The 24635-nt window shown below is 37.2% G+C and overlaps 2 protein-coding genes across 4 annotated transcripts; both read left to right on the top strand.

Annotated features, from left to right (window-relative positions):
- Positions 1–2339: 2339 nt before the first annotated feature.
- LOC105032182 (protein MEI2-like 2) lies at positions 2340–13078 on the top strand. 3 transcript variants are annotated; one of them, XM_010906556.4, is made up of 13 exons: positions 2340–2574; positions 3435–3581; positions 3673–3816; positions 3928–4364; positions 7870–8028; positions 8107–8223; positions 8332–8483; positions 10030–10121; positions 10237–11206; positions 11298–11382; positions 11475–11543; positions 11796–11975; positions 12452–13078. In XM_010906556.4, exons 2-13 carry the CDS (start codon positions 3548–3550, stop codon positions 12602–12604), a joined length of 2592 nt encoding a protein of 863 aa, XP_010904858.1. In that variant the 5' UTR covers positions 2340–2574; positions 3435–3547; the 3' UTR covers positions 12605–13078. The 3 variants fall into 3 exon arrangements, with proteins under 3 accessions (XP_010904858.1, XP_073116327.1, XP_073116326.1); XM_073260225.1 differs by having other exon boundaries at positions 2407–2574; positions 3538–3581; positions 12452–12652; XM_073260226.1 differs by lacking the exon at positions 11796–11975 and having other exon boundaries at positions 12452–12652.
- Positions 13079–23341: 10263 nt separating this feature from the next.
- Positions 23342–24229, top strand: LOC105032227 (uncharacterized). Its single transcript, XM_010906611.3, has one exon. It carries the CDS (start codon positions 23342–23344, stop codon positions 24227–24229), a length of 888 nt encoding a protein of 295 aa, XP_010904913.1.
- The last annotated feature ends 406 nt before the right edge of the window (positions 24230–24635 follow it).

The raw sequence follows: 24635 nt of genomic DNA, 5'->3' as shown, positions 1-24635 counted from the left end.
TCCTATCCTATCGATGTTTTATTATTTTTTTTTTAACTATAACCTATTAAATACTAATTTTATAAAAATAAATATTAAGATGTTCACAACAAATATTAATCCTTAGATGATGATCATATGGTATGTGGAAATAAATAGAAAAAGATCCAACCTGGAATGAGGGAGAGGGACATGTCCCAAGGGATGGGCACAGCAATGGACAGTGCATCATATCTAATCTTATTATGAGGATAAGTGTTGTCCTCAAGAGAGAGAAAGGAAAAAAATGCATGAATGTTATCCCCTCCTATTAACGTTTTGCCTTTTGTTTTTATTTTGAAGGTTTAGATGTAATAGTGAGGAAGAGGACTTAACGGCTGGTTGTCAAATTTTAAGATGCGTGCCTCTTGAACGCCGACAGAGATGATTGAATCCGGGCTTAGCCATACCCAAGTGCGGCTTAATCCGCTGTAAAAATATTTGATTTGTAATCGAAATCAAAAATAAAAATATGAATCTAAATGATTTAAAATTAAAATTGAAATGATTAAATTTTCTGAAATATTTGGTTCATGAATAAAATCAGAATCGAAATTAGAACTAGAATGAAAAATTTAATCCATAAAAGAGAGTAGGGATTGAGTTCTATATAAAATAAGTCATTCTCGTTCTATCTCAAAATCGAAATCGGAATGGGACTCCTCCTAATCAAATGATTGGAATGAGAGACACCGATTTTAATTTCGAATCTTCACTCTTTTTAATCAAACATCCCCTGTATATATGTACTTGACCAGAGACGATCGAATCCGGACTTAGCCGCACTAAAGTGTAGCTTAATCCAATGCATGTATGTATTTGATCAATGAAATGAGAAACTTATGAATTTCTTCTTTACCACCTAGCCAAGCTAACATCGAGGTAATCTTTATCATCGTTAAACTAAATTCAAGCCACAATTTTTTTTTAACACAACGGCCACGCGGAAGTACAAAGTAATCTCTATGCAACCTCAGCTTTCAGTTCAAATCCGACCTGACACGCTAGAGATTTTGACCAACCAAAAACCAATTTCATGTAACACGGCCCACTGATTGACACAACTCGGCCAATCTGCCCCCTTGCACTCTGACATCCCCATGCCCCACTACTCCCTGGAGCCACATCATCATCATCACAATAAACATTAATAAAAGGCAAATGCATACTTTATCCCAACCAGATGACCACCTTCCTTTGTTCTAAAGATGATAATAGATAGAATTTGAATCAGATATTATACTATCCATCTTCGATTCCGAACTTAATATCTTATATCCAAATCCTATCCGATATTCGATCAGATAAAAAAAAAGATATCTATTCCCATATCCAACAAATTCGAAGATATCCATAAATAACCCATTTCTCCATATCCAATCCATATTCATCCCACACCTATCTCATATAAAAAAAAATAAATAATTAAAATAATTATTTTATACATATTATCAATCAAAATAAAATTATCAATTCAATATAGAATATAATTTATAAATTCAGATTTATAAAAATTAAATATAAAAATAAAATTACAATTCAACGTAATTATGCATATTATCAACCAAAACAGAATTGTCAAAATAGAACTATAAATATATATATTCGAATTCAGATCGGATTTGGATTCGGATTTGGATAGAAAACAACACTACTCATATTCTATCCATATCCGTACTACAGTTTTCAGATTTTACTCAAATCTGAATCTAAATCTAATCAAATTTTATTTTTCAAATTTGATCAAATTTAGATAAAATGTATATTTATCTGATCAGATCGATTTTATCATCTTTATTCTGTTCTATAATTGGAGGGTACATACTAATCATCGCAATTAACAATCCAACAATTAAACAAAAACTTGGTAACAAAAGGAAAGATGACGCAGTCCCCCAAAGCATCGGAATAGTCAGTGGTAATCCGGAAATTCCACCTACAACCCTGCCACTGCTGTGTTATTCCAACTTTCCAATTCTGCTGTGTTATTATTTTATTCTTCCTTCCGGAGGCGAATAGCGAATAGCGAATAGCGAATAGCGAATAGCGAATAGCGAATAGCGAATAGCGAATAGCGAATAGCGAATAGCGAATAGCGAATAGCGAATAGCGAATAGCGAATAGGGAGAGGAGCGCATAGCAGCCAAGAAACGCTGCGTCAACGGACGCCAAAACCGATTCAAATATAACAAAATCCCGGCGCACCCAGGAATCATCTCTCCATTCTCCTCTCGTCCCCCTCTCTCTCTATTCCTCCCTCTCTCGCTGTCGCTTTTTTTTTTTTATTTGCTCGGTTTTTCTCCAGTCGTCGCTTTCTTTTCTTTTCTGTGTGGGACGAGGGATTCGAGTAGAATAATAGAGGAGAAAAGAGAGAAAGAAAGATTCTGGGGAATATGAAATGATATCTGGGAATTGAAGTTCGTGCGGCGGCTCCGATGCCGGCGGCGTAGAACCGTGATCTCGGCGAATTTAGGGTTTGTATTAGGAGCGCAGTCTGGGGCTTTGGTTTCGCGGCGTTCGAGGGTTCTTCGTCTCAGCGCTGAGTTCTTGTGCTTGGTAAGGGACAATTGCTTCTTGGTAGATATCTACAGCAAAAAAGATTTTCTTTTGTTTTTTTTTTTTTGGGTTGGGGGGCGGGGCGGGGTGGGGGATGATCATGTGCTTTTGGTGTGATTTATCAAAAACTTTTGGATTTGGAGGTTTTTTTTTTTTGCTTTAAATTTCATCTCGGTGCGCTTCAATTTTCCTGATCATTGTCCTGCTGAGAAGGAATATTCGATGTTAGTTGTTCAAACTTACTCCGTCTTTAGTGGTTTTATGGGGACTCGTAATTGATAAATTCACCAGTTCTGGGAGAGATTTGTGACGTACATTGCTTTTCCGTGATTTTTTGTATTTGATCGGAAAAAAAAAATGGAGGCTTTGACGGAGATCCCCTCTCTCTCTCTGGTGTATGATAAACTGGGGTTTTTTTTGACGGATTGAAAGTATTATGAGCCGGCACTCTCATGTTGTTAATAATAAAATTAATGTTTTTGCCTTTGTTTCTTGCTATCGGTTTTCGTAATATGAGTGTTTGACTTGGGTCATCTTACCTTCTGCAATTAGGGAAAAGTTATTCTGTGCGTTTAACATGCGACATCTCCGATGTTTTGATGTGGGATCTGGGATGTTTCCATCGTCAAGTTGTTTTTCAGTCAGAATATTCGATTGTCTACTCTTTTATATATATATATATATAGATATATATATATATAGATATATATAGATATATTGATGTATACTGTTTTAGTTCTTTCTCTGTTTTAGTTCTTGAGAAAGGATCCTGTAAACTTATTATATGAAAGAACAAAAGGTACATCCATGATCTGAATTATGTTGTGACATGTGTATTTTGCTATACTTGGAATGCTAAGTTGGTGGAAATCCATGTTAATCTTGGTGACGGTGGCGGCTTGAAACTCACATCTCTTTCTACCTCTACCTCTTTCACAATCTGCCTTCTTTGTCAACTTACAGAGCAGATGCAATGGAGCAGTCATTGGGTGGTTTGAAGCCAACAGGTAGATGAGTGCAAATCTATCCTGCTTCTCAGTAATTGAAGAGAAATTTATTTAATTTGAATTGAAAAGTTATATTGATGATATCCTCCAGGTCCTTCACATATCTCTCCAGGGAAGACTGCACAGAAGATCAGAAGCAGTGCATGGGGGATTCCATCTGGATCCAATGCATATCATGGATCCAGTGATGCGAGCCTTTTCTCGAGCTCCTTACCGGTCCTTCCACATGAGAAATGTATGCAGCTGTTTGTTGCACCATTGTTAACTATCAACTACTTTGCATTGAATTGATTTCATCCTACTTTGCATTGAATTGATTTCATCCTCGGTTTCTGTTGCTATTCAGTGGTAGATGATGCTTCTTCTGAAATAACTAATCTGAGTAAAAAGATTGAGGGTAGGGATTCTGTGGATGATCTTGACCTCCAAGGAATTGGGAGCCTGTTACCTGATGACGAAGAGGAGCTTTTATCTGGAATAATGGATGATTTTGACCTTAGTGGGTTGCCTAGTCATGTGGAGGAGTTGGAAGAGTATGATCTTTTCGGCAGTGGAGGGGGCATAGAATTGGATTCTGATCCTACAGAGAGCCTCACCATTGGGATGGCAAAAGCAAGTATTGCTGATGGCTATATTGGCAATGGGATTAGCCAGTACAGCCTTCCAAATGGTGTTGGCACCATTGCTGGTGAACATCCATATGGAGAGCATCCATCTAGAACTTTATTTGTGAGGAACATTAATAGTAATGTTGAAGATTCAGAATTGCGGTCTCTGTTTGAGGTAAATTATTTATGACATGGTTCTTTTACATTGCTTCAGTTTACCTGTTGCTTCATGCAGTATTTCATTTTTGTTTGATATTTTGTATTCCATGGCTCTGCCTCATCGATCTCATTTGTTGTCTTTATATTATTTTTTGATAATTTTAGTCCTTTTATTGGTTAGATTGGTTTTTCGGAACTTGTGGATATCTGTTGCTCCTTGTGAGTCAATCTTCTATGAGAGAAAATATTAGTCAGAACCCCAATGCCCCCTGTTTGTGTTTGGTGATACAGATCTCAATGTAAAGATACAGAGTAATGTTCGAAATTTGTTTAATATTTTGCATTTGAAGAAAGAATATTTTTATATTAGAAATCTGCTATCTGGTCTTTGTATTGATTACTCACTTTCCCCACAATGAAAACTGTTTTAGCATTGCAGTTTTTATAAGTACATGTTGGAGGAGAATAAAGTTTTGCTCTGTATTAGCATATGCAGGTCATATTGCCTTGCAGCATCTGTCCTTGGGGCAATAAACCATCCATCAAAAAATAATGCTCGGCAATATGATAAGCGGCCATCCAAGTTTCTGCTGCTATATTATTGTCGAGGATAAGGTCTCCACTTAACCAATATGATATCAAAAATATTTTCTTCTATCTGTCTTGTTTCCGTCATGATGCCTTCTTTTACTAGAAAAAGATGCCTTAGTTCTTGCAGTCTGGCCATTGTATAAGTATAGTTTGGAATATATAAAGGATACTTACACGATAAACTGTAGTACTTGATAATTGCTCCTTTTTTTTAAAAAAAATATAAATTAGCTGATAGATTGTCTGCTGAGTTAGGCATTGGTTGGAGGATCGCTTTCCCCTTAGCTTCTAAAGATTGCCAAGCTTGGCTGAACTGACATAGATGAACCAAACAATTTTTTGTTTTGATTTTAATTTTCTTGTGGACATATGCTTGTATTGGAATGTGATATGTTGTTTGTCATGAGAATTGTTGTATCATTGGAGCATCCAGGCTTTTAAGTCAGTGGCTGCATTAACTAATATTGCTGACGTGATCCTTAATATTACATTGACATTGTTTTGATTATAAATATAATAAAACAATTGATATTCATGTTGTTGCTACAGTGTTCCTTGATTGAAGAATCAGAAGGTACCAGCTTATATGCTGCCATTACTCAATAGCATTGGCCAGTGTTATTAAAGGCGCGCCTCATGCGCAAAAGGTGCTAGGCAAGGGCCGTCGTCTTTGTACCCCCTAGACAAGGCGATAGCCCTTAGGCGCAGCATAGATGCCTCAAGCACACGCCTCTGCATTGTTCAAAGGTTCAATGAGGCGCCCAAGAGGCGCAAGATTTGAGGAAGTATTAATATTTGGTTTCTAAAAAATAGGAAAGGACAGTTAGAGTATGTAGGAAAGATTGATTATAGTAAATAGGGATTGGAAAAGTCATCATTGAAAGTCAAATGGGCTTTAAAAACCTACATGAGGCTCTTGTAATCACCTAAAAGAATTAGAAGATAGAAGATGAAGCGTCTCCACCAGACTCCATCTCATCTCATCGTCTAAGAAGTACTTCCATCTCATCTCATCGCTTAAGAAGTACCTCTCTGTCCCATCTCATCGTCTAAGAAGTACCTCCATCTCATCTCATCGCCTAAGAAGTACCTCCATCTCATCTCATCGCAGGAACAAGAAGAAAATGATAAAACTAGTTTGCTTGATGATGATGATGAGGAGGATTAGCCAATTAGGAATTTAGAAAGCACTTATTTGATTATTTTTGGGTTAGAGTTAGTTTTTACATGCTGGACTTCTTTGTCTATAGCTAGATCTTTTTCTGTTTTTACTTTTTAATAATAGGATGCTAGTTTTTACTTACTGGAATTCTTGCTTAGCTAATTCTCTGTTTTTCTGTTTTTGGTGTCTATTTTCTCTCAGGCATGCCCCTTGCACTTTGCTCTTAGGCTCCAGGGACCCCTAGTGCATAGGTGCACCTAGGGCCTTTAACAACACTGGCATTAGCTGATATAAAAATTCCTTTTTGTCACTGAATTTGCTATGACTATATCCATGTATTCACATATAGTATATATGTATGTATATATGTGTATGCATGTGGGTTTGTGTGGAGGTATGTATAAAACTATCAATAACTTTCTGCTTGCTTCTCTATAGCATGTGCTATATAAGACAAGGTTAGGAATGTCTGTTCTATCTTAGGTTTTGATGGTTGGATAGGATGAAATGTTAAATTTTACATTGCAAGATTGTTGTGGGCTTGTTGCTATAGTTCGTTTTCAGCCAACTTTTCATAAGCTACTAGTAAGGTAACCATTCATGCAACATTAAAAAGGTTTTTGTTCCTTTTTTTTTTTTTCAAATAATAGATAAATTCTTTTTAATCATCATATTGCTTCTTGATATGCCACTTTATAAAAGTCTTAATCACACATCTCATTCAGGAGAGAGAAAATCTTGGAGATGATCCTGTTTTTCCTGCTTTGCTAATGCTGGATGGCATGCCAACTTATGCAGTTATATGCAACTGTTGAAGTATTAAATCATATGGTATTCTGCTGTACAATATGTTTCATCCTGCTAAGTCACTGGCACAACATGGGAGTTTATATTCTGTACTGGTTACTATTTGTGCGTTTCACTTATAAGATAGTTTTACCATATATGGATCAAAACCATTGATAGGGTACACAATGCAATGTGGGTCACACGGCATATTTATTTTCTCCAGTGAGTAGTCTACCAATATAGCTGTACTTTGCCATGTTACTGTTGTTGCTTTTCCTTGATTTCATTTCATGATTGTTTACCTATATAAAGTGTTTCTTGATTATGTAACATCATGTATACTCTATTGTGTCTTGGTTGCAAAATTTCTAGTCAATAATCTTGTTTGATTGTTAAAACATGTCTATTTTCAACTAGAAACCCTTTACACCTGTATCTCCTAGTATATTTTGGTGTGTCCTTGGTCTATCTATTTCTATTACCATGTATCCTTTTCTTCTGGTATGTGCCAGCCATAGTAAAGTCTGCTTGGTAATGATATTGGATATTTAGGCCCTCTGTCAGTGCAAATAAGAATCCGACAACCACTGATAAGTGTTATATTGAAGATAGAATATTAGTTTTATCAATCAAGTGGAGAACTACTGCTCTCTAATTATCTTTTTTTTTTTTGGGGGGGGTTCAATTTTGCTCAAAAGGATTCAGCTATGCACTTATAGTTGTTTTCCCTGGGTGATCAATAGTAGAAAACTGTGATCTTGAATGTGGAGTTAGTGTCTGCATTCATTTATTATGCCAATCAGAAAGCTATGTTCTTTTGATCCTGTTAGTTTGACTTCTTGTGGAACGTTCTTCTGAATTACGAACTTTATTTTGCCCCTTCCTTTTTTTTTTTTTTGTGTAAAATTATTATGGAATAACTTTTCTAGACATTATTTATTCTGTTTGACATCTACCATGATATTTTGCCTTTTGTTAGCAATATGGGGACATCCGGACTCTTTACACTGCTTGCAAGCACAGGGGATTTGTGATGATATCTTACTATGATATCAGAGCTGCTCGAACTGCTATGCGTGCATTACAAAATAAGCCCTTACGACGGAGAAAACTCGATATTCATTTTTCAATTCCCAAGGTCTGATACAAGATGTTCTCAATTTATCATCAATCTGCTTTAACCTATGTCACTTCTGATAGATATTTTTCCTGCCAGGACAATCCATCTGACAAAGATATGAACCAAGGAACTCTTGTAATTTTTAATTTGGATCCATCAGTTTCAAATGATGACCTTCGACAAATATTTGGGGCTTATGGGGAAGTAAAGGAGGTGGGAAGTTTGTTTTTCCAACCCTGCCCACAATCTCTCTCTCTCTCTCTCTCTGGCTTCATACTAGTTTATGTGAAGTGTTGCACATCTCCTTGTTGCATAAAACAGATAAGGGAGACTCCACACAAGCGGCACCATAAATTTATTGAGTTCTATGATGTCAGAGCGGCAGAAGCTGCACTACGGGCATTGAACAAGAGTGACATAGCTGGCAAACGGATAAAGCTGGAACCTAGCCGTCCTGGTGGAGCTCGTAGAAGGTATGTCTATGAATTTAGTTTCTGCATCTGCACTTACCTGTTTTCTTTCCGATTGTGTTCTTGGTTTGTATTACATGGTTCTGATTTTTCCTTTGCTAGTTCCATCACATTGTTCTATTCTTAGTAAAGTTTACTGTTTTTTGGCTTAATCTGGGTTTGCATTATTTACTTTAGAACTCTGGTCTTTTATGATTATTTTTTCATCAAAAGGTGATCTAATCAGGCTATGTTTGTTTTTTACTCCTGTTCTCTTTTCTATTCTTAACAAGGGGAAGAAACTTTTTGTAATTCTGAAATATTGTTTCTTCCAAAATGTATACTTATTCTATTTTGAGTCTGACAGAAGTTGTAGCTTCCTGGATAATTACATTATTGCGTTCCAGTTCCTGTTATTCAAAAACTGTGGCCAATAATTCTGGGTTTTACTTCTGTTATGCTTTCTGAGATGGCAGAATGTCCTTGATGATATTATGGTTGCTTGTTGCATGAAGGGATTGTTGCTAGAAGTGAAATCAAAGTGTATCTATTCTTTTCACTTTTGATAAAATTTTGGAACCTGTATGAGATCTTAGCCTTGCACTTTGTTTTAGTTGAAGTTGATTCTCTGATTTCCTGTCTGTCATCTGAGATTTATAGCCAGATTAAGAGTATACAATGTTTTTACTGTTGTATCTTGGCATTGTAAAATCATGCCTTTTATTTGACATTTCAATTTTTAATCAAATTTTTTCATTTTTAATCCTACATTTTTGAGTAAATTATTAACACAATCCCACTTTGAAAATGATGATACATGGTGATTTGAAATCTTAATTATGCTAAAAGAAATTTAAGACTTTACAGAATGGTCTGGATAGGGGGCATGTTTAGGTTTACAAGAGTCAAGTATGTAAAAAATGCCTTTGAAGGGAATCTCTGCCTGAAGACATTGAAAGCCTCTCATGGGCCTACCGATCTGATATGCTTAACCAATTGGATATTATATGCCTTTCATAAGATCAGACTGGAAAGGGTTATGAGTTTTAAAATTTTCATTGATTATAGGCGTTGTTCAATTATTACACTTTGAAGATTACACCCTTTTTTTAATTTTCTAAATAAAATTTTCTGAGCTGATTGCACTTGCTGGCATCATTTAACCTAGATTTGTTTCTTCATGAGGATTTTATCATGCTGATTTGTGGTTTTTGATCACACCCCTTTTTCCTATTCCTTGAAAATATTGTGGAAATGTCTTAAGTCCTCTCTCTCTCTCTCACACACACACACACTCACTCACACACACACATATTACAGTGTAAGTGTGACCGCATGTCTGTGAATGTTGTAGCATGTCTTGCAGGTCCTATGACTGCAAATAATTTAGCTAAATATGTAGTAGCTGAAATATGTGTTGCACTATATAAATGGTGTAAATGCCTTATTGATTTTGGCTGTGATATATGGAAGATTTGTTTACTGCCCATGCCATTACCAACATTTCAATTAACAATCCCTCAAGTAATTTGTGGTCAACGTCCTAAAAATGTTTACGTTCCGAATTCAGCTTGATGCAGCAGTTGACTCATGAATTGGAACAAGATGAAAGCAGAATTTATAGACATTATGTGGGATCACCTATAACCAACTCTCCTCCAGGTAAATTAGCTACTGTGTCTTATCTCAGTCAGCTGATGGCTATTAATTGGTGTGAGCTCATGACCAATACGTTGCTGTAATTTTGCTAATTTGCATAAGCTGAGTTGGATGACAGGTACATGGGCACACTATGGCAGTCCAGGTGATAACAATCCACTTCAAGCTCTCAGCAGGTCCCCAACCGGGGGAGCAATGAGCCCCATGGGGGGCAACCATTTGCCTGGATTAGCTTCTGTACTTTCACCTGTGATATCAAACTCTGTGAAAATTCCTCCAATTGGGAAAGACCAAAATCGGGGTAACCATGCAGAACAGGTTTTCTTTAATAGCAATTCATCACATGGAGTTGCGTTTCAGCATTCTCATTCCTTTCCAGAGCATAATAATGGAGTGGTGAGCTCAAGTCCGGGAACTCTAAATTCTTTTGGTCTTTCGGCCTCCAATGCATCTGGAATTGGAACACTGAGTGGACCCCAGTTTCTTTGGGGCAGTCCAACTACTTATTCAGAGCATTCCCAATCATCTGCTTGGCAGTCACCATCTATGGGACATTCATTCACATCCAATGGCCATGCGCAAGGGCATGGATTTCTTTATTCAAATCGCAATGGTTCTGTCCTTGGGTCATCACTTCCTCACCATCATGTGGGGTCAGCTCCCTCTGGTCTTCCTTTCGAAAGGCACTTTGGTTTTTTTCCTGAGTCACCAGATACATCTTTCATGAACCAGGTCACATTTGGAAATATGGGTATTAGTCGAAATGATGGAAGTTTAATGATGAATATGAGTGCTCGGGCCTCCATGAATCTTGGAAGTGCTTTGGCTGGAAACACATCTGATAATAGTTCACCCAATTTCAGAATGATTTCCTCACAGAGACTGGGCCATACATTTTTCGGGAATGCTCCATATACTGGACCAGTTTCTTCCAACAGTGAGGGTCTACTTGAGCGAGGTCGCAGTCGACGAGCTGACAACAGTGGGAGTCAAGTAGATAGCAAGAAGCAGTATCAGCTTGACTTGGAAAAAATAGTCAGTGGGGAAGATATCCGGACAACATTAATGATAAAGAACATTCCAAATAAGTAAGCTCACATTTATATTATGGTGAACTTATATGTGAGATTTTCTTCTCCTTTTAGTTGGAGACACTGATCCGTGATAATTGCTTTCCAGGTACACCTCCAAGATGTTGTTAGCAGCCATTGATGAAAATCATAAGGGTACCTATGATTTTCTCTACTTGCCAATTGATTTTAAGGTAAATTTAGTGAATTTGAAAAAAAAATTGCCTTGACCATTTCTTCTAGAGCTGAATTGGATGACATTACAAATGTCCTTCCAAATGTGCAGAACAAGTGCAATGTTGGTTATGCATTTATAAACATGGTATCTCCTTCTCATATCATCTCCTTTTATCAGGTGATACCTCCGGTCCTTGCATTTATAAGAATGCTTTTTTATTTTTACACTTTTTGAAATGATGATAGTAGATGATTGAATTGCATATTTGACGAACAAGAATGTTTAACCAACCTAGACCTAAAACAAGGCATAGGATTTTCTTTTAAACTGAATTTATCATCTTAATTTGGAAGTATAAACTAGAATTAACTCATAGAAACTTGTAAATTTAAAAAAAAAACTTTTCTAAGTGTTTTGATACATGTATAGGCATTCAATGGGAAAAAATGGGAGAAGTTTAATAGTGAAAAAGTTGCCTCATTGGCATATGCCAGAATTCAGGGCAAAGCGGCACTCGTTGCCCACTTCCAGAACTCAAGCTTGATGAATGAAGACAAGCGATGCCGCCCTATTCTTTTCCATTCTGAGGGGCCCGAAGCTGGTGATCAGGTAAAGCAAATAGAACATTGTCTAAATTTATGACATAGTATCATGTTCAGGGTATATAAAATTCCACAAGAATGCCGATTGTACATGTTGATTTCCTTCAATGTCAAGGTCTAATATGACCATGTTGTAACTGATATGACTATTATGATGTTTTTCTCATGCCATCCACCAAGACCTGGCATGTTCCATTGAACATTATGTATATAAATTATGAAGTCTTCTAGGTCATTTGATGTGAGAGTTTACCATATGTGGAATGGTACGAAATGAAATATATTATTTTTGCTCATAATTTTCTTAAGACTAAGTAACATTTGTTGTATATATATAATGATTGGACTTTTTTTACATAAAGATACAACATTTAAGATACAACCTCATTTCCAGTGTATTTAGTATGACAAGTCTTGCAGACGTTTTGCTTTTCTTTCTGGTGTTAGTGAGATGATTGCATTAAACTGCAAATTGGTTTTCAGGAACCATTTCCATTAAATGGCATGATGAACATTCACGTGTGGCAACAAGATGGGACTGTTTCAGCGGAGGTCCTGGCGGAAAGTCCAACAAAGAACAACCCAAGTGAGAAGCCAGAGAAGAGCACCGAACTGGAAAATGGCTTGGAAATGTAGTAAATGCCGCAGCAAACAGGTGGTTGTGAATGCTGACTGTTCTATAGGTATTCAAGTGTATAAAAACGTGAGGGGAAATTGGAGGTGCAATTGTATGATAGGGTGCGTCCACTTTTGAAGCGATGGATGTGCCAATGCATATATTACATTGTGAATGGAGGGGTTTAATGGCGCTCCATGTTTTGTATAGATAGAAATTGGTATCTAAGGGTCATGTAAAGAAAATAAGGTCAAATTGTACAGGTGACATTTTAGATTGGTCTTTTGGCAACCATGTTGCTCATAGCTGAGCATGGTTGAACTTGTTTTCTTTTGGTTGAACTCATGTTTATTTGGTAATATATGGGGAGTGCAAGGTGTTTCAAAGTCTTCTGGTCGGTCTTGAGTTGTACAAAGAAACATAACTTGCTTTGTTACAAACTTATATATAGTTATTTACTATGTTGCAGTAATGAAATTGTCTACTTGTGAGGACTCACTTGAGCATCTGAGCTCTTGCTGATATTTGTTGTCGCCGTATGATAAACATTGGTGATAAAGAATATCTATCGCATGAGAATGTAATCCTCCTCTGCTGTCCTTGTTAACAGGTTTTCTGTGCTTGGTGGTTGTTCAAGGGTACAAAAATTATAGTGGCATAAATTGATAATCCTCTCTTGTTCTCGTTCTATATCAAATTCCTGATTGTTTGTAGCTAAATCAGACATGACATGTGATGGTCCTTTCAATATTTTAATTTTATACGAATCTATTAATTTAAAAAAAAATATATAATTAATTTATATATTAATTTTGTTAAAATAATATTTTTTTAAAATATTTTTTTATTTATTTTTTAATTTTTATTTATTTTTTAATTTTTAATGTGGAACAGATTATTAAGTTTTTTACGCAATTAAAATTATTTTACAGTTAGTATAAGATAATATTATTTATTTATTTTTATTTATATATAAAATTAAATATTTTTTGATATTTTTATAATATTTTTAGAGATATATATTTTTATTTTATTATTTATTATAAAATTTTTATTTAAAATTATTAATAAATTATTATTTTGTCCTCTCAAAATTTGATGTCAGGTTTGATGTGTGTTTGAAAGTTTAATATAAATTTGACGTTTAAGAATTTAAAGATAATTTTTATATGAGGTTCGATGATGTGAAATGGGCGATTAGGGTGCCTCTATATCATGGTGCAGGAGGCTGATGTGAGAAGTCTTTTTACCAGAATGAGGAAGCGAGATTCAACACTGATCTCAAAATTCCTTGATGCCCTGATCTTGTATCTAATCTTATCAAGCGTGCAAGCCACTCGTATGCTCAGAGAACCGGAAAACTTTGATCTTAGCTTGGATTCCCAGCATCAACTTTCTTGCTGATATTTGTCCATCATTCTCCAACTACAGGAGCTGATCCAGCAGTGTGAGAGTTACATGAGGAAGAGAGTCACCACGCGCATGTACTCGTGTAGGCATTACTGGATTGGACCGAACGAAATGCTCGTATAGGCCCATGAGGAACATGGGCTAAGCTTCAATATGACGGCAGCCCACAAATCCATCTCCAAATGCCCATACAATGAAAACGATGCCCGATGGCCATCTTCCTCGATGCGAAGATGTTTGACAAAACCGGGTCTACTTTTCGTGACGGCAATGTTGTAGTTTGTGACCATTGGCACTTGAGACGGGGTGGATTTCTTCTTCAATTATTATATGCGTGCAGTTGTTTCCTTTCTAGACATGTTCATGGATAGCAAGAAACATGTTCCACACGTTATGCTTTGTAATATCAAAAATGCTAAATTATATGGAAAGAGTTCCTTTCCTTCACCAGAAAATTCTTTGCTTTTTTTTTTTTAAAAAAAAAATTGATAGAAAAATAACAAATTCTGTCTTGCTCTTTACCTTTCATCCTATCAGATTCCTTAAGGTGATGAATCTATTTTGTGCTTGATCTTGTGATATATCATATTTTCCATATACTAAAGCAAATCAGCATAGCTGTTTGGCATTTCTTTTCTTATTTCATATTTTTTTTCAAAAAATAAAAATTATAGAAATCAAGGTAAAAATGTTTTATAACATTATTTAAATTATTTTCATATTTTTAAAAAATAAAATTAAAAAATTCTTATTTTTAAAATTTTTAAAAATAAAAAAATATATTTTTACTATACCGTTAATATCATTTCCGTCATCGTCGTCATTACCGCTGCTACTATATCATAACTACCATCATCACCATCTCCATTCATCTCTAATACCTGTATCACTACTACTCATCATCATTATCACTATTATCAAGCCTTTTACCATACCATGACTACTGTAATTGTTGTCTTTATGACATCATTTTTTATTGCTGTCATACTAGCATCCAATACGATCACCATCTTCACTACCTCTATTACATCTATCATCGTGTCCATCACTACGTTTACTTCTTAAAATAATTGACTATACTAAATATATTTATATTTTTAATTTAAACATAAAAATAAATTTTTATTTTTTATTTATGAAAAAATCATAGGAAGTAAAAGTGATGCCAAACTACACCTTTAATTGAATGAATCTATGAGAAAAATCTTGGAGCCCCAAGTGAAAATATTGGCATCGAATTCTTTGCTCTCTTTAAAAACAATGAACAAGTAGTCGTCAAAGGACAAAAATCTTTATTTTAAGATTGGTTAGGCATGTTTTTTTTTCCTTTTTTTTTCTTTTTTCAAGTCTTTGATCAGATCTATACTGTTCGTTTTCTGCTATATTTCTTCAGAAGGCCGGATAAGTGCCAACTGCCAGGTAAAGTAGGGACAGTGATAAGGAGGATACCTATGGAGTAGTTTAGGACTCGAGCTTTCGGCTTGTCAACTGGAAAATATCAACAAGCCTCTTTGCTCCGTGGGTGTACGCACTCCGAAGCTTGAAACGAAGAATCCGGAGGATCATATTTCGAAGTCATTCTCTGTAGCTTCTAAGCGGGCTCAAGATATAAAAATATCTAATCTTACTGTGCTAAAAAAAGAAAAAAAAAGATATCCCTACCAAAGACCATCTTGCTAGGCAATGCATGAATTTTTCATGAGCAACATTTTTTTTTTTTTGATGCAAATGAGTTAGAGAAAATCTAGCTCGGGGAGAATTGTCCATGAGCAACTTTAGCGACTCATCTCTAATCTCTTTTGCTTGCATTCTCTCTCTGGATTGCAAGGTTTTAAATAATATAATGAACCCTAGCTATCAAAATGTTGCTAACCATTTTAATGGCTATACCCTCTATTATTTATCTCAAAAAGCAAATTTAATTTCATTTTTTAATGTTCAAATAATTACTGAAATAATAATTGCTTTAACGAGGAAAGAAAAGCTAACAATGGAAAAATAATGGCATTGTATTTTTTATTTAATTTATTATATTAAATTATATTATTTTTTGGATCTTACATTGTGGAGCAAACTTTGTGACAAAAACTTATTTTTTTAAATAAAAAAGAAGGTACAAGTAAAAAGAGGCAGTCATTTGCATTATAATGATATGTTATAATGAGAAATAATGGAAAATAATAACCATTATAATGCCTATTAAAATGGTCATAAAATTAGTGATTTAAAATCAGCTTGCTGGAATAGATATATAAGAAAACCACGTGTATATTTCTAGCAATGTACTTCTAGCTGGAAAAGCTGCAATGCCTCCATAGTTCATACTATGGTTTGAAATAGTGGCGTCATAACCACAAGAACTGCCATCATAATTGCTTCGGCCACCTCCATTACGTTATTAAGATAAATAACACGAAAACTATAACAGCCATTGTTTTCCATTCTTTCCTATTATAGCACTATAATATAAATAATGATTGTTATTTCTATTTATATGTTGTCTTAAATAAAACAATATTTTTAAAATCCGAACTTAATGTTTAAATCCTTTCCAATAATAATTTTATGGTTCAAAAAATAATATTATTTTATCTAATATAAAAGTAAAGAAAAAGACAACACGTTATTAGCCCTGGTTATCCATTATAACACTGTTATAATAGCCATTATTTTACTATAATTATTTTAATATTAAATAAGTAACGATCGTTATAACCGTTATAACAGTCAATAACAGTTCTGAGGGAGTCCTTTATAATGGAATAATGAATTATTTAACGCCTTGCTTCGTACCTAGAAACCACAAAATGGGGTTCCTATTGTATCTTTGCTGCGAAAGAATGATAGATTTTTTTTTTTTTTTTTTTTGACACGGCATCAATTGTTGGATTGCATATTGCTTAGATTTCAAAGCCCTTAAAATTCTATCTTCCGTCCATCTACACAGATCTTGAAGCAGGCATTACACGATCCAACTGGAACCACATGTATTTTTTTTTCACGCAAAACAACTCGGACCTACATTAGTGTCGCAGTCTGATAGTTCCAATAACCTTGCGTCTGCGCAAATGTTGTTCCAGTAACCAGAGATATTCAAATCTGAGAAGTACAACAGTCCCATGCGTCACCCCGTGCTTAGGTAAAGTTGAGCTTGTGTTGACGAGAGCGTGGTACCCAAGGTTGCAAGCAGATGGCTGGTTGACAAAAAAAGTGCAATAGGTTTTGATGCAGAAACAACTTGGACCACTCCAGGAGCCATGGATCCCACGAGTAGCTAGGTATGGTCTTGTCACCTTGTAGTTTGTAGATTTCGTATTCAACTGGGTTCATTTCATACATTTTCTAAGTGTTTGGGCCATCGATAGGTTATCTCCTTCCACGTTGCCCAGAGACATTTGAGTTGCAGAAATATTGGGGGACCGGCATCTGAGATCAGGTCAAGGTGAGCCAGTAAGTAATCTTTTAATTAAATATTTTATCTAAATAATATTAATTTAAAAAATTATCAAAATAATATTTTTTTCAAAATATTTATCAAAATACTGATCAAAACAAAGTCACCTTATTATAAAGCGACTTTATGTGCTGACTCACCACAATTCATATCATGTAGATGGTGGAGTCAGCAACGTATATAGAGTCATCCCATTGTAGGACGGTTTAATAAGTCACCCTATAGTAGAGTGACTCTATAAGTCACCCTATGATAGGTAACTTATAGAGTTGTCTTATGATAGAACGACTTTGATACTCCAGTCATGGTGGAGATACTCTAAACCCCGTGCATTACTAATTGCAATCTTCAATAGCTTCTCTCATTTAAGATTTGATATTGTTTTTTGCTCTATGTAAATGAAATTTTCAAATAATCCATGGACCATGATCTCATATATGAGAATTTTTGTAAATATTTTCAAACAAAAGCCTAGTAAGCTCACAATGTTGACATGGTAAGTGCAATAAATGTTGATAACCTTGATGAAGAATTCCCTATCATTTTCTTCAGAACTATTCGAGATCTTTACTGCCACTAAATGGCCATTATCAAGCTTCTTTTTATACATTGCAACATACCTTGACCTATTTTGTAACTGAAGGAAGAGATTATCTTCTTCACATCGGAGTATTTATATCTCGTTAGGCTAAGTGCACAAATTTCTCCATGAAGATTTCTAGCTTTGGATCTTTCCTTGACCCATTCTTCCCATATAAGATTGTATTAGAATTTGAGTACTTGAAAGATAACAAATAGAACAAAAATCATGCTAACGACAAAAATTATGGGACAATCCCAAACTTCAACCATAATAACCTGTATCAAGATCGACAATGATTTTTTGTGCAACCAACAAAAATTGTAGCATGTGCATTTAGATTGAAAAAAATTGTAACATTAATTTCAAATTAATGTAAACCAATGGTTGATTATTATAAAATTTATTAGCAAAAAAAAATGTACAACTAATATAACTATCGAGAGACGTATATACTAAGGTACTGAGGTCTCCTCCATGTTCGCCTTTCGTAGATGCGTGTTACTTCTAGCCGTACAGATAATAGCTCAGGTATGGCATCGATCGATGGAGAGAAAGGTGCTTGACTTTTACCTTAGGAAACCCTCAGTCTATCCCTACCTTTGGCCCTCCCGTCACATGATCGACGTACTGCTCATCGGATTGGTGCGACATGTCTCCATGCTCACTAATCCTTTGTGATATAGATGCATCATCTAAGGGGAGGTCCAAGTCCAAGAAGCCAGGATATGAGGTGTGCTGGGCTATGATGAGGTACTTGGATTATCCATCAACAGTATAGTATGAAGTCGTCTCTCCTCAGAGATGACTCACATAGTGTCGATAAGGCCGTCCATGACATCGACAAATGCTTGGTTCTTGCATCCAATGGTGACCGAATGGAAGCCGCTCCTTATCCGATGGTATAGTAACGTGATCCTCTGAAACTGTCAGTATCAAAGAGAAAACATATATTATTCATAGGTATAACAATAACGACATAACAAAATAAGACAAAAAGCAAAATGTACTTACCATAATGTCCATCATACTGTCCAATGGACGGAACCTCATCTTGGATTGGTCCCTCATTAATGGCGAGATGAATCACCTAGTGATGCTCCAATACCACTGTAGATATAGATCATAATAATCCATCGTGGGGAACATAGGTGGACCAGCCACAATCAAATCCTCCTGCCGCTCCCATGCATCAATATATTTTTGGTGCTTTCGAACCCAATCATGATGATGCCGCCCTTATCGATCTATACTGTGGAGGCTATCTCAAGTGTCGCAAGATGGGAAGATATCCTGATGTATGTCAAACTGTCGCATCACATGCTCCGAACAGTAGATCTCCATGATGCTGAAGCAAATGAGAGTTGCGCGTATCCTCCATACATGCTGATCTGATCGATATACCTCAAACAATATGGCCAGTATCTTCGATATGTAAGGCATCCACACCATCTGATTATCGCATTGCTGGTCAAACTGATCCGTATAGTATATGATTGTATGCAACATCAGATTGCATGCACTAGTTAGTCGAGTCCTCTACTTGTCCAAAATAAAGTCAATATGTTATTCTGTGAAAGTGTTTGACCATTTATCATAAAAAATTAATGTTATTGGTTATATACCTGCATTCAAGTGGATCAATCTGATCGTGCTGTATCCCGTCAAATGGGCCCTCAGTACCAGCATCATCCTCATCTAATGGGCCATGGCCTACTGCATCATCTCCCGGCACTGGCTGGTGGACTTCTATCCTGGGGAGTACCATATCTGATCGTTCGATGTGTAAATGCTCCCATATCCAAAGCTGCAGCAACACTAATGGCCTAGCTATCTCACATGCATCTGGTCTGGTGGCCCTATAGAGCTTGTGATACAAAAAGATCAAAGTAGCGCTATCCCAACTCATCTGTCTACATACAAGAAGATCACGTAGGAGGGGTAAGTACAACAACTGCATGTGAAAATCGAACTTATCGATAAATAGATGGCCATCGATAAGGCATAGAATGAATGCTCGAGCATGTCTCTGCATGATCTCATCATCTATATCATCTGATAAGTGGTGGAATGGGTCGTGAAGCTAGTGAACTCTCAGTGAAGATCCCAATAATATCGTCTCTGGCGGTCTAATTCCAAATAACTCCTCACAGATATCCGACCAGATGATTTGCGCAGTATCGATGATGGCAGGCCCATGCACCTATAATTCAAGGAGAACAATAACATCTTATAACGTGATCGTCGTCTCCCCAATGCGGAGATGAAAAGTGTGAGTCTCTTGACGCCATTGCTCTGTCATGACCGTGATGAGTGTCCAATCAAGCTGTATGTCACAAATTCTAAAAACTCAATAAAAATCAGTCACATAAAGATACTCTACGATCCTTTCATGTGGCCGCCAGACACACATTGCAGTCGAGCCTCCATGTCTGCAGCGTAAGGGCCCCATGTCCTCTCCAGAATATATATGGTCATTATGGTGTTGGGTCTGGAGATACAGTACGGTAGGATCAGTCGACTCTGGATACACGTCAGAGTTTGAACTAGCTATGTCTGAGACAAAATAAAAAGATGAGCTAATCATGCATGATCCTATAGCTAGAGGGATAGCAACAGCTTCTAGGTACACGTTTTGCAGTATCTTCTTTTGCAACTTTGTGGTCTACAGCTCTTTCATAGTTTTACAAATTTATACTTTTTACTCTACAGAAGGGCCTCAAATCTCTCGGTGATTGAGATCTAGGTTATCACCTGTAGGTTTCCTTTTATAGATTTTACGGGTTTCAAGGTAATTTCATCTAAAAAGCCTGATATCTTTAAAAGAAAATGAGGGCTAATCATGCATCTTATCTTTGTGTAGGAAATCATAGATATGGTTTTTATAGAGGGTTTGCAAAGAATGTTTCGAATTATCTTGCCACAGTTATCATAAACACTTATGTAAATTTTACTGCAGACCAATCCCTTATTGTGAATAGACAAGCTCTTGAATAGATGAAAGGGTAAGAGAAGTATGGAATTTAATAAATAATGATGGCTAAAATGATATATCAACTTACGGGAGCTCGCTTTCCTGATCATTAGAAAAGCAAAGATAAAGTTTTGGAAATTAAAATTGCAAGTATCTTTTGTAAAGAAAAGCAAGGACTTACCTATTTCCTCTCCATTGTTTAATCGATTGTCTTCCCTGGTCTTCCTCCAATCAAGAGGAGTTGAGGGAGTCCACCCGCAGATGGGAGATGGAAGGGGCACAAAAGAGAGGAGTTGAGAGAGATGGAGGCGGCTGGAACCCTAAAGAGCATGAATGAGGTGAGACGAGGAAGAAGCGAGAGGAGGAAGAGGCTGGAATCCTAGGTCTGTCATGGTGACAGAGCACGAAGTGAGAGGAGGAAGTGACTTAGTGAGTCATCTTATGGTAGGACGACTCATATAGTCGCTCTACCATAGGACGACTTACTAAGCCACCTTATCATAAGGCGACTATATGTTATTGAGTCAGCCTTTCACATGGCGTGAATTCAGATGAGCCAGTAAAGAAAGTCACTCTGTCGTAGGATGAACTTGACTTGGATAGTATTTTGGAAAGAATATTATTTTGATAATTTTTTAAAAAAAATAATATTATTTAGATAAAATTATCTTAATTAGATGCTTTCTTTCTGAGCTCTAACACACAATCATACGCATTGTTTGCCACCAATACAAAGACAAAGAGGCTGTCCTTCCACTCTCTGCTATCCATATTTTTCTATGCTGGTTTTTGGTTGGATTAGTCCGGTGCTAAGCTAGTAGACCTAATCCAACTAATAATTTTTCAACGAAAAGAACTCCAAAAATAATGGAATGTATTGGAAGCCATGCATGGCATGCCTTCAGGGCCGGTCCTGATATTTTTTAGACCTGGGGCTAAATAAAAAAATGAGACTTTCTTTATTAAAAATTAACATATTTTAAACATTAATTACAATTAAAAAAATTAATTTACGTGCAATAATTTTTTATAGATATATTCGTTAAGTCGCATATAAAATCCATCATTAACCTATGTAATTATTTTTTTATTATAATATTATAAAAAATCATTCTTGCATCCCATTGGAATATCAATACAGGACTTGGGCCTGGGCCTGGGCCTGGGGCGGTCGCCCAATTCGACCTGCCCCAGGGCCAGCCCTGCATGCCTTTAAGCGCTAGCGGATATGGGTTCAAGAGCTTATATAATTATATATTGATATCAGTGGAACTCAGATATCATAAAAATACAATTAGAAGATCATAAAATCTTCCGATGTTTGATTTTTTTCCTCAAAAGACAACTTTCAAATATAATTCACAACTAAAAGAAAAAATTTATTATGGAATATTAGATCACCCGCTAACTAAGCTAACATTTGTTTAGATTTTCTTTGCGAACGCATGAATCCACACAAACTCACACACATGCCGCATGCATGCACAATCTTTGGCACTGTCCTTTTAGCTTGATCAATACCCAAAAAACAGTTATATAAAGCTATTACCACAAAAAAGAAAAAACAGTTATATAAAGCTATTACCAAAAAAAAGAAAAAACAGTTATATAAAGCAGATGTGACACCAACTGAACTATTCGATTATCCAACAAGGTGTCGTACGTGGGCCCCCCAAATCACATGCATTGCAAAGCAGGATGTACGTCCTCCTACCGCCCATTGGATGTTCTGATTGTCCTGCCAACATCCGCTTGACTCCCCATCAAAAATTACTCAGGTCCGGGGTGGCTTCTGGCTCTTCTCACCGTCAGAAGATTTCTTTACTTTTGTAGGGCCCAATGTCGCGAGCTCATCCCCAGTTTTAGGTTCGGACAAGGACTCTTTATCGGGGTCGACCTCCCGTCCGTCCAGAGGCGGACGAGACACTGCTCGCTTACCGGTCGGATGGGCCTCACTCGAAATTAATTCGTTTCTCTAACAGGCTTCTTCCATCCATTACACAATCTATTACACATTCACTGTTGCCTTGTCCTAAGATACGTAACAAGCTAGCTTACTTTCTCTTTCTCTCACAATGTGACGACAGATACAGCCGCAACCATCTCAAAGTTCATTGCCAGCCACAGGTGTGAAAGGATAAGCCCCAGATTAAGCTACCTACTTCTTCAAAGAAAATAGAAGAAAAAATTAAAAAAATGGTGGCAGCATTTGGTAAGAAGGGAAAGTGAATGATGGCAATTAATTGGGATGATTAGGTTGCACTTTCTATATATCCTGTCTATGTAAAATACTAGCCCACTTGCAACTAGGAGTCGTCCAAGTTCTTTTCTTTCTCCAAATGGATGATCAGGCCCTCCTCCCAATGGCCATCCATACCCCCACCAACCAACCTTCCCCCACGGTCACCAACTCCACTACTAACAACTCAGCCGCTTCACCCTCCACCCTCGCCCTCCTCATCCGTCTTGTGGCCTTTGTCAGCCTCGCTGCCGTCTCCATGTGGGCAAACTACGAAGCAGCCAAAGGCTTCGAGATCACCATCCTCAGCGCCGACAGCCACACCGCTGCCGGCCGGCGTTTCAACCTCATGTTCGTCTCCAACGGCCGGGCCGCTCGGCTCATCCTCAACTCCAGTGACTTCATCGAGCGCGTGCTCTACCCCAGCGAGCTGTACCCCAGGAAGCCCGTCAGCTGCGTCACCCTTCAGTTGGCCGTCCAAAACTTCACCGAATCCGTCATGGTGAGACCCGGTCGCCACCCCGGTGACTTCGTTATTCTTGTAAGCCCCAGTGTCATGGCGGAGGCCAATGTACACATCTCGGTGGCCTCGGCGGTGCAACGGGGCATGGCCCAAGTGTGGCTCTGGAACGGGCAGGGCGGGGCCCCTCGATCGCTCCTGGATTCCATGGCCGACTACCTTACCATGGCGGCCCGTCTAAGGCAGCATTTGAAACACAATGATCTCTCCATCACAACCAATGCGTCATGTTGGGATGACGGCAGCTACATCGACGTCGCGCGGTTCTTGCAGTACTGTGAGGAGCGGAGGCACGGATTCATGGCACGCTTGAACCGGGCCATGCAGGGGCAATGGGACGAGCACATGGTGGACTCTGCACTGGGCTCGCCATCTCGAGAGCTGTGCTTGGCTTATCTCTTGTTGTTACGCCATGAAGGAGACCCATCTGGTCCAGCATCAGCGTTGGACTTGACCCAGGACATGTGAGGCGTGAGCTGGACTTGGCCAGAGTGGCAGGCAAATTCCACCATTCGAGAGTTACAGACTTGCAATAATGTTGACGCTGAAACAGATGGAGCCTTTGTGCACCAACCAAAAAAAAAAAGAGATGGAGCCTGCCGACATGAGACGAGAAGTGGGACCTAAACTTATGAGTTACATTTTATTGCTACATTAATAGCTTGTATCCCCGTTTGCACGCGCTTTGCGTACGTCTCGTCGCTTGTATAGATTGTTTGTACAGTACTAACAAAACGACGTGACTATTAAACCCTGCATCTGTTTATTTTCTCTTCGACGGTCCCCATGCTTGCAACCTGGGGGATGGATGATTCAATTGATCTGAATTTTTTTTTTTTCAACCCACTCAATTTAGATCTCATAAAAAAAAAAT

The sequence above is a fragment of the Elaeis guineensis genome, chromosome 7 (genome assembly GCF_000442705.2).
Source record: "Elaeis guineensis isolate ETL-2024a chromosome 7, EG11, whole genome shotgun sequence".
Lineage (NCBI taxonomy): Eukaryota > Viridiplantae > Streptophyta > Magnoliopsida > Arecales > Arecaceae > Elaeis > Elaeis guineensis.
Note: the sequence above shows the minus strand (reverse complement) of the source record. Positions and strands in the feature narration are given on the sequence as shown.